The sequence below is a fragment of the Brassica napus genome, chromosome C9 (genome assembly GCF_020379485.1).
Source record: "Brassica napus cultivar Da-Ae chromosome C9, Da-Ae, whole genome shotgun sequence".
In the NCBI taxonomy this organism is placed as follows: Eukaryota; Viridiplantae; Streptophyta; class Magnoliopsida; order Brassicales; family Brassicaceae; genus Brassica; species Brassica napus.
In genome coordinates, this window is record NC_063452.1 from 14,080,973 (window position 1) to 14,091,912 (window position 10,940).

The 10,940-nt window shown below is 31.8% G+C and overlaps 2 protein-coding genes across 3 annotated transcripts; one reads left to right on the forward strand and one right to left on the reverse strand.

Moving 5' to 3' along the window:
• The first annotated feature begins 436 nt into the window (after nt 1–436).
• Nucleotides 437–5,469, forward strand: LOC106362580 (rho GDP-dissociation inhibitor 1-like). The gene is made up of 5 exons (XM_048770058.1): nt 437–820; nt 2,198–2,264; nt 2,460–2,684; nt 2,778–2,902; nt 3,026–5,469. The coding sequence occupies exons 1-5, from the start codon at nt 635–637 to the stop codon at nt 3,095–3,097; spliced, it is 675 nt and encodes a 224-aa protein (XP_048626015.1). The 5' UTR covers nt 437–634; the 3' UTR covers nt 3,098–5,469.
• A 2,215-nt stretch (nt 5,470–7,684) lies between these two features.
• Nucleotides 7,685–10,573, reverse strand: LOC106365772 (leucine-rich repeat extensin-like protein 2). Of its 2 annotated transcripts, XM_048770059.1 has the most exons (2): nt 8,446–10,573; nt 7,685–8,406 (listed from the first exon to the last, which is right to left on the reverse strand). In XM_048770059.1, exons 1-2 carry the CDS (start codon nt 10,412–10,414, stop codon nt 7,871–7,873), a joined length of 2,505 nt encoding a protein of 834 aa, XP_048626016.1. In that variant the 5' UTR covers nt 10,415–10,573; the 3' UTR covers nt 7,685–7,870. The 2 variants fall into 2 exon arrangements, with proteins under 2 accessions (XP_048626016.1, XP_013660711.2); XM_013805257.3 differs by having other exon boundaries at nt 7,685–10,571.
• Nucleotides 10,574–10,940: the final 367 nt, after the last annotated feature.

Genomic DNA, 10,940 nt, shown 5'->3' on the forward strand with positions numbered 1-10,940 from the left:
AATTTAGAATTGAAAACAAAATATTTATATAAAAATAAATGAAAACAAAAATCCGCACGGTTGCGCGGATTGAGATCTAGTTTATTTGTTTGTTTTTCCTTGATTTATTGTATAGAAAATTTTGTTTACTTTTGACTCACAATCACATTATCGGGACTGAGAAGCTGCACATCTCACAAGGAAGCTATTATGCTTGTAGATGAGCGAGCTGATAAAACTAATAAAAGAGCCCAATTGACTATTACCCTCCCTCTCCTATTTGGCGAATTTATTATCAGTATGTATATGTTTAAACTCTTTCCACTGGCAAGCCAGCAAGCAAGAGACCATCCTCACAATGTGTAACCATGCAAATATATTTGCAATGTAGACTCGTACATATTTAGCAAATTTTGATTTCCAGAGTGATATTTACAAAATTATAGGATCACCACATGACCATTTCTTCAAGCTCCATATATAAACATACCTCAACAAAAAGCACCAAAACTCTTCCTTTTCCTCTCTCTTCTCTCTAGAGCCATCTTTGCATTTTACTCAAACCAAAAGGTTGGCATTATCTAAGATCTTATTAGACCAAGAAGGTGATCTTGTGTGTTTTTTGTCTGTTTTGTTTTGGTTGGAAGAATCAATAATGGAGTTGGAAGATGAGAAGAAGGGAGGGGAAGCTTCAGGACAGACATCAGACAAAGAAATGGGGCTAAGCAGAAAGAACAGTGATAGCTCTTTGTCTCCGACAGAAGATGATGACGAAGACGAAGAGAAGAAGCCCCAACTTGGTCCCATGATCGCTCTCAAAGAACAGCTTGAGAAAGACAAGGTCTGTTATTTTTCAAGTTATTGATAGACGAAGATTTAAATTAATACAAGTTTATATATAATGGTTGGATAGCGATTTGGTTATTACTAATTAAAAAGGTTAGATTCCTGGCATATTAATGTATGAACAGCGTACATTTAAATATTTCATTTCATGCTATGGTCGGGTAGATTTTAGCCCTGGGACGGATCCGGATATCCGGATCTCCGGATCCGGATCCGTCGGATCCGTGGATTTAATATCCGGATCCGAATTCGTGGTTTCTGGATATCCGGGTTTCGGATATCCGTCTCAATATTCTATTATCCACGGATATCCGGATCCGGATCCGGATCCGGATCCGTCAAAATAATTAAAAATAATTTTTTTAACAAAAAATACTATTTTTTTTAACAAAAAATACTAATTTTTTAACAAAAAATACTAATTTTTTTTAACAAAAAATACTAAATTTTTTAATATAATACATAAATTAAATATTTATAAATATATTTATATATGTTTATAATATTGTAAAAACTAAAATATAATATTATAAGATAATTCATGTATAAATATTAATATATCAAATATAAATATTAATAAAATTTAAAAATCTAATGTATTTTAAAAATACGGATCCGGATCCGGATATCCGGACCTAAAAATTAAGATATCCGGATCCATATTTGGTTTGCACGGATCCAAGATTTTACTATCCGGATTCGGATCTGGGCACCCCGGATATCTTATTTTCGGAGCGGATCTCGGATCGAATCCAGATCTCGGATAATAAGTCCCAGGCCTAGTAGATTTGATGATAAAGCAGTAGTAGTATACCGTAGAAGCTATATGTTTTTATTTATGTATTTAATAGTGTGATTGGTAAAACAGTAAATGATTTAGGTATAAAATAATAATAAAATTAATATATGATATGTAGTTTATTTATTTTTAAATAACATAGATAATATATATATTATTTAATGTGTTTGTCATTAAAAATAATGAATCATATTTAATTGTATAAATAAAATTATATTTTAAATGTGAAATATTATTCTTTTAGAAAGGTTAAAAATATTTAATTGCAATTTTTTTTAAACATAAACTTTATTGTTGGATATAACAGATTTTTTATATTATAATAAAATATATTAAATTATATATATTTATTTTAAATTTTATAATATTTTATATGCAAATGCTAATGCTCTATCAAAACTTCATATAGGAGCATTGAGAACATTAGCATACTGTAAATGTTTTTCTAATAACTATTGATAGGATAATAAAGAGCATAATTTTTATAATGTTCTGTCAATCAAAGATTATATAGAACTACTATTAATAAAAAAAAAATAAAAATATCTTATATTTTCTGCCAAAATTTGTTAGGATGATGAAAGCTTGAGGAGATGGAAGGAACAACTAATCGGCGTGGTGGATTTGGAAGATGTCGGAGGTAAACCAAATCTAAAATCCGGTTTAGATCTTATGATTAAAACGCAACATATATATAATTTAACGCTAAATACGTGGCATAAAGTCCATAACTATAGAATTTCAGCTGTGTAACATATATATATAAGTGGATTTTTAAAAGGGAGACACTTAAATTGTTATATCAACACACAATTAACCAAAAAATGAAATGCAGAGACACCAGATCCAGTAGTAAAGATACTAGACTTAACAGTTAGGTCTCCAAACAGAGAAGACATGGTATTAACGATACCTGATGATGGATTGCCTAACCCTAAAGGTCCTTGGTTCACCATAAAGGAAGGATCTAAGTACACACTTGTCTTTAACTTCCGTGTCACCAACAATATTGTTTCGGGCCTTCGCTATAACAACACCGTCTGGAAAACTGGTGTCAAGGGTATTTTTGTCTTTCTTCTTGTGTCTTAGGTAGTGTTAAAAATGTTTTTAATGTTCTATTTTGATGTTTTGGTGTCTCTTTCTTTTGGAGCAGTGGATAGTACGAAAGCAATGCTTGGGACGTTTAGTCCTCAAGCTGAGCCATACCAACATGTGATGCCTGAAGAAATAACACCCTCTGGTATTTTCGCTAGAGGATCCTATTCCGCAAGAACTAAGGTATATGTTTCATACACATGAACAAAAAATCAGGAAAATGCATCTTAATATGTTCCAATGCAATTATGATTTGCTTTGTTAATAAATGTTAAGATTTTTTATTTAGTTTATTGTTTATTTCAGTTTATTGATGACGATAATAAGTGCTACTTGGAAATCAACTACACATTCGACATCCGCAAGAATTGGCAATGATCCACCGAATTCAACATTCTCTCCAGTCTAAACCTATATGACTAAAGCTCTTTTGATAACACATATATTTTCTATCTTACACGCAACTTTTCAGACTAGAAAACTTAATTATTTATTTTTAATTAAACAAGCATTAATAAGAGATTTTGTTTGAGTGTTTATGGAGTTTTTCCTCTTCTCTTTTCTTGTGATCTTTCGATATCTTGTTGAGCTTTGAGAGCAACATTATTTTGAAGTGTAGGTACAGTAACCGGTTATAAACTGCACCAACTTTTAAATTAAAAAAAACTGCACCAACTTTCTTCTATTTATCTATACTTTCTCTATTTAATAATAGAAACAATTTTAAACGATGGATAATTATGCTATTAAAAATTATGAAAAATATTACAGACATTCCACATCCGACATTTTCTTTAAAATGAGTTTGTATTTTACTTCAATGGCATCCCTCAGTTTTATTCTCAAAATAGAATATTTTAGGTATATTCTATTATTAATACTTACTATTAGTTTTGATAATGCTTGCTATTTTAAAAACTTATAAATTTTACCCAAAATAATTATATTTTAACTATATCTTTATTATTTACACTAAGTAAGGAACTCATGCGATGTTGCACGAGAACTCATTTTATATAAATAAATATTCACATATTGCAATAGAAAAATTTATAATGTATCAAACATATTCAACCTATTTTTCCCTTAAATTTATTCAATCATATTTTGAGTCTTTAAAGTATTTTAATTATTTATTTCCAAGTTTTTTATATCAAATATTACATAATTAATATATATTAGTTTCTATTTATATCATTTCTAAAGGGTGCGAACAAAAAATTATGATTGTTCAAACGTAACTCTATCATCTTTCAATTTTATGTTTTTATAATATGCTAATATAAGAAAATTTATTTAATATTTTTAAATATGTCTTTATCAATGAGTCTAAAAAATATTTCATTTTTTAAATCAAAAAGTAAAGAAACACCAAAATAAACAGATTATTTGTTATCTGAAATATAATTTAAACTTTAAATATTAACCTTTTGAAAGGATACAAATTTACAACATTTTTAGTATTCTTAAAGGATGTATCTCTTCAACATAAAAAAATCCTTGAATAAACAAATGAATCATTTGCATGAAAAATAAAATAAATTTTGATTAAATAGAGATAAAATTGATAATTATAAAAATAAATACTCATAAACTATTTAATTGTTACATGAAAAATACACCACAACTAAAAGAATATAACCAATTGGTAATGACATACACATTGAAAATTTTATGCATCTTTTAAGTCATTATCGTGAACTCATTAATTTTATTTAAAAAGTATTTGCCGTTTTGTATAATTTATAATTTTATATAAAGTATCGTATTTTTGGTTTCAAAACATTTTATGTGTCACAAAAGAGAAAAAAACATACCCATAAAATTTCCAATATTTTTTAAAAATTATAATATAAGTAAACATGAGAAAATAACCAAAAACATATCAATAAAAATATTTTAAATGAAAAGACAAATAAAAACATATAATTGTTTTTGATGGTCTTTTGACAATAAATCTCTCTTTTTTCTAATATATTTGTGACTGTTGTGATTTGTCAATGCCCACAACTCCTTATAAAGAAGATTAGTTATTGCAATGGTGAAGAAAAAAAAATTATTGCAATGGTTGGTTAACACCAAAAATTGCAATGAATTATCACCAAAAGACTACAATAATCAATAATTGCAATGGTTTTATCACTACAAATTATATCTATCAACAGTTGCAATATTTCATTTAAGAATTTGTAACTGTTCCACTAAACACTTGCAGTGATCACTTAAACTTATGCAAAGATTCACTTAAATTGTTAATAATCTTTTCCAATTTACGTGTAATAGTGATTCACTAAATAAATAGCACATATAACTAACTAATGCATAAAAAATGTTATAAACATACAAATATTAATATGAAAATATACATTGTTAGGATGAAAAGACACATTTTTAAACATGTAATTCTTAGAATGAGAAGACGCATTGTAGGATGATAAGATTTATGCATACATATATATATAAACATAATTTTTTTCCCAACCCCTTAAATACCTAACAAATGTTATAATGAACATACACATGTTAGACAAGAAATAACTCCTAGAAACCTACACAATTAAAGAATAACTAGATATGTATTTAGACATTTTAAAACCTTTAAAACCTATTCATTTTAAGGATGAAAATACACATCATTATCAAAAGAGACATTCTAAGAAATTTTAAATAAACCTCTTGAAAATATAATTTCTATGATGAAAATACACATTTAAAATCATTTACACTCTTAAAAATAGAAACAAATCTAGCGAAAGTTATATTGACTACATTAAGAACTTTCTACAGTTATCTATTAATTCATGTGATTTATCTTAGAAAAAGTGTTCTCTACATAGATTCACCATTGCTTAGAAACTACTACATTTTAAGATGAAAAAACACATCATTATAAAAATATACATTTTAAAACATTTTATATTTTCTTGTTAAAAAATGCAATTGTTAGAATAAAAAGACACATTCATAGATATTTAATATTTTTTAAAATAATATAACTATTAAAATGAAAAATACATTGTTAAGAAGAACATGCTTATATATTTTGATAACTTCTTTTAAGTGCAACTTTTAAAATGAAAAAAAAACACAATTTAAAGATGAAAAGACACAACCTTTAAAATTTGTTTGAATTACATTATGTCATTTAGGATTTTTTGCTAGCCAAACACTAATGACCCTTCATACAATTTTTTGTTGACAACAATTGTTTCAATAAATGTATATGAATTTATTTACAAATAGTATATATAAACATTACTTTAATTTTAAATATGTATGCTAATATCCTGAATGTGTGAACTAACAAAATTATAAAATGGACATGCATACAAATATGTAACACACCATAAAAAAACACACGAGGAATAAACAATATGTTATTAGAAATGGTGCTTATTAATGCACTAATATGAAACAAACCAAGAGAAACCAGTTGTTTTAGTGTGATAAACATGCTCAAATACAAAATTTACCGGTTTTGTAACATGATCAAAAATTATAATTTAACCAAAATGCACGAATATATAGGGCATAAATCATGTGTTCATGGGAAAAATTTGTAAAAATAAAAAGAAAAACAAACATTTTCATCTATTAGAATAAAATTAAGACTAATAAATTCATTATTACGTTTCATTATTACGTTTATGATTTTTTGCTAGCCAGACACGAATGATCCTTCCTACAATTCTTTGCTGGTAACGTTTCATTTGAATATTTTCTAATTATTTGTAACATTTACATGTAAGAAAAACATGACTCTTTACATTAATTAAGATTTCAAATATATTTTAAAGATAAAAAATTATATCTAAACAATTTAACGTGATAAGACATTTTAAAACATTTTTCCTGACCATTTCAATAGTTACATGCTTGAAAAGATACAATGTTTCATCGTTATATATTTCCAATATATTTTAAAGAGAAAACATATCTAAACATTTTTAACATGATAAAGACATATCTAAAAAAATTTCTTCAAACATTTTCAATAGTTACATGCTTGAAAATACACAACTTTTCATCATTAATTGTTTTCAATAGTTATACTTATATGATTAAAAAGACGCAACCTTTCGTTTTCGATACATATATTAACAACTTAAAAAAAATCTAATATGTTTCTTACAATGGAAAAAACATGACTCTTTACATTAATTGAGATTTTAAATATATTTTTAAGATGTGAAGATATATCTAAACATTTTTAAGATGAGAAGACATATCTAAATATTTTTTCTCAACCATTTTCAATATTTACATGCTTAAAAAGACACAAAATTTCATCAGTAATTGTTTTTCAGTAGTTACATAATTGAAAAGACACAACTTTTCAACATTAATTGAGATTTTTATTATTAATAGATAAATTTAGTTTCTAAAAGAATAAAAATGAGCATTTAGATGATGCAAATGTTCTCCAAATGCTCTATATAAAATTATTTTAGTTTATATAATAATATCACAAATATATAAAATCTTTAAAAAAATTTAATAAAATTATTTTCGTTTATATAATAATATCACAAATTATATTTATATCCAAAATCTATAAAAAAAAATTTTAAAAATTATTTTTTAAATTGTTTTTAAAAAAGATTCAAATTAAATTCTTTTATAAGTTTAGTTTAAAAATAAACTAAAAACAAAAGAAATAATAATTTTTTTAAAAAATATATTAAAAATAAAATTAAAATTTTATTTTTAAACTTTTATTTAAATAGTTATTTATTATATACATAGAGATCAAGGGTATAATAGTATTTTGGTTTTTAATGAAGAAGATATTTTTGAAAATATCTCTTTAGTGGTGGTAAACATAGATAATAATACCAACAATGTGGTAAACACAAAAATTCTTCAATTTTATTAAGCTAGAAGAGGTTTTTGTGAAAGGAATTTTTATTTATACTGAACATTTATGGAAGAAAATATATATATGATGGGTACCCAATTATAAAATAGCCGAAAATATATACTCCATTCTCTATTTAATCAAGAAATATAAAGAACAAAATATTCATGGGGAAAAAGAATAACTCAAATGTCTCTTATCAACCAAAAACACACAAATAGGTATGAAGCCAAAAGAATTTGATCATTGTGACTAGTGTCTGCGTTGACCACTAGTTAATGCATTGTTTAAACTTAGTAGTATGGGATTGATGGTGGAGGAGGAGAGGCATAAGAGACACCGTGAATTGGGGGTAGAGGCGTGTCGTCGTAAGATGGAGGCGGTGGAGAAGGTGGTGTTGGTGTTTGGTAGTGATGTTCGTTACTTGGACCGTCTTTGCATCCCTTAGGTGGTGGTTGTGGTCGAGAGTGGTTTGGAGTTGCCGGAGGATGGTACTCAACCGGCGGTGGAGGTGGAGGATTTTGTGTTACTGGTGGATAGTAAACTGGTGGTGGCGGTGGAGGACTTTTTGTTACCGGAGGATAATATACCGGTGGTGGTGGTGGTGGTGGACTTTGTGTTACCGGTGGATAATACACGGGTGGTGGTGGTGGTGGACTTTGTGTTACTGGAGGATAATACACGGGTGGTGGTGGTGGTGGTGGACTTTGTGTTACTGGAGGATAATACACAGGTGGTGGCGGTGGTGGACTTTGTGTTACGGGCGGGTAGTATACCGGTGGTGGAGGAGGGCTTGCTACTGGCGGATAGTACACCGGTGGTGGAGGAGGGCTTGCTACTGGCGGATAGTACACCGGTGGTGGATGAGGAGGACTTTGTGTTACCGGGGGATAGTACATTGGTGGTGGTGGTGGAGGGCTATGTGTTACCGGCGTGTAGTAAACCGGTGGTGGAGGTGGCGGGCTTTGTGTTACCGGTGTATAGTAGACCGGTGGTGGAGGGGGAGAATTTGTTACTGGTGGGCAGTCAACGGGTGGTGGTGGCGGTGGAGATTGAACGGTGTAGTAAGTAGGCGGTGGCGGAGGAGAGTTGTATTGATAGTAAGGTGGTGAAGGTGATGGATAGGGTTCACTTGGTGAAGGAGTTTGCCAATATTGTGGTGGTGGTGGTGGTGGACTTTGCGTTGTGGGTGGATAGTATTCTACAGGTGGAGGTGGTGGAGATGAGTAGACGTAGGTTGGAGATGGTGGAGGAGGTGGTGGAGATGAGTAGATATATGGTGGAGGAGATGGTGGCGGAGGTGATGGTGGAGGAGGTGGTGGAGATGAGTAGATATATGGTGGAGGAGATGGTGGCGGAGGTGATGGTGGTGGTGGTGGTGGAGATGAGTAAATATATGGCGGAGGAGGTGATGGTGGTGGTGGTGGAGGGTATGCTCTAACAGTAGGTGACATTCCGGAAGAAGGAGGAGGAGGCGGAGATGGCTCATACTTAGGCGGGGGAGGTGGATAAGCCTTGACAGAAGGCGACATTTTAGAAGAAGGCGGTGGAGGTGTTGCTCTAAAAGTAGGCGACATCTTAGAAGACGGAGGCGGTGGCGGTGTTGCTCTAAAAGTAGGCGACATCTTGGAAGACGGAGGTGGTGGAGGAAGTACTCGGACGGTGGGTGACATCCTAAAAGACGGCGGAGGAGAGAATATATTATTGCATCCAAATTTGCTACAATCAACAGGGCGTGAGGCTGGAGAAGAACACTCTTTAGCTGATCTTTGACGTTCTTTACCGGCGATACAATTCATCGATCCATTAACCGCCACATTGTCTCCCGAAAGAGCTGCACATCTCGGAGCATCACCGGTGAAGAAGTTGGAAGAGTAAGTGAAGTTCTCAAGGTTTGAGAGCTGACAAATGCTGCTTGGGATAACTCCAGTGAACCTATTGTTAGCAACATTGAGCTGCTCCAAGCTCTTCATGTTTCCAACGCTAGACGGTAACGGACCACTCAACCGGTTGAAACTGACGTCGAAAACCGTCACATTCTTAAGATTTCCAATCTGTGGTGGTAAGCAACCGGTTAAGTTATCGTTAGAGAGGATGATCTCGTTAAGGGTCTTCCCCATTAAACCGATACTTCCCGGTATGCAACCTCCAAGATCGTTATCAGCAAGAACCAAAGCGGAGACCGGAGAGTTTCCCATGTTTTCCGGTATCCCAAACCGAAACCGGTTATGGTTCAAGAATATGGCGTCAAGCTCTTTATCGAAAAGCTTGGACGGTATAACACCTTCAAACTCGTTGTAACGGAGATCCAAGAACTTAAGGGAAGGCAAGGACAAGACAACCATAGGGAACTTCCCTACAAAACGGTTGTTACTCAAATCAAGCTCGTAGAGAAGCTTCATGCGTTTAAACGTGGTAGGGACTGTTCCACAGAACCGGTTCGAGTTGAGATGGAAGAGAGCCAGATCAGTGAGAAGACCGAGCTCAGGAGGTAAATAACCAGCCATATCGGCATGGTTAAGATCAATGCCCGCAACAACTCGGGTTTTCGGACGAGAAGGAGAAGAGGCACAGTAGACACCATTGTAAGAGCAAACATCCGAGCCATTCCAGTTAGCTGTGAAGTTAAAAGGGTCAGAGAAAATAGCTTGTTTCCATGATTGAAGAGCAATGTAGGCTTGACGAAGACTCGGGTTCTCGAACTTGAGACTCGGGTCAACCTTGATATTGTCACCACTTATATCACCTTGGCCTTCTTGAGCTCTTGTATGTAAGAAACAAGCGGAGAACAAGATGAAGAGGAAGAAGAAGAGACGAAGAGAAGGTAACAACAACATTGTTCTTTGTTTTCAAAAGTTTGAAAACTCAAAACATGAAAATTGAAAAGTTTTGAGAGGGAGAGAAAGAATAATGTTAGAACATGGGACAAGAGAGACCCACCTCACTAGTTGTGACATCTAAGATCTCCATGTGCTTCTTTATAAAAACAGTCCGAAATGATTTCAGAAGTCGTATCTTTCTATTTGTTTATGTATTATTTGTATTGATTAATGACAAGTTGGCACGTCGAGGAAAATACAGAGGAGACAAGAGACTGACCTTTAATTACGCGGCCATAGATAGAGCCACCGTCACCGACTTTACTATATAGCTTGGATGCATGTCCCTAAAGATTCTCGCTCAAAATATAATAACCCGTCACAGACCTACAAAACGCGTCTATCGATAATTCAATCCAAAATTGTTTAATAACTCAAAAGGACATGGAATCACAACTGGTGATTACAAAAATGTCGTGGCCACGGAACAAAAACTTGGATGCATGTCTGTTGCAACGTATATTACGTTATATATATAACATAT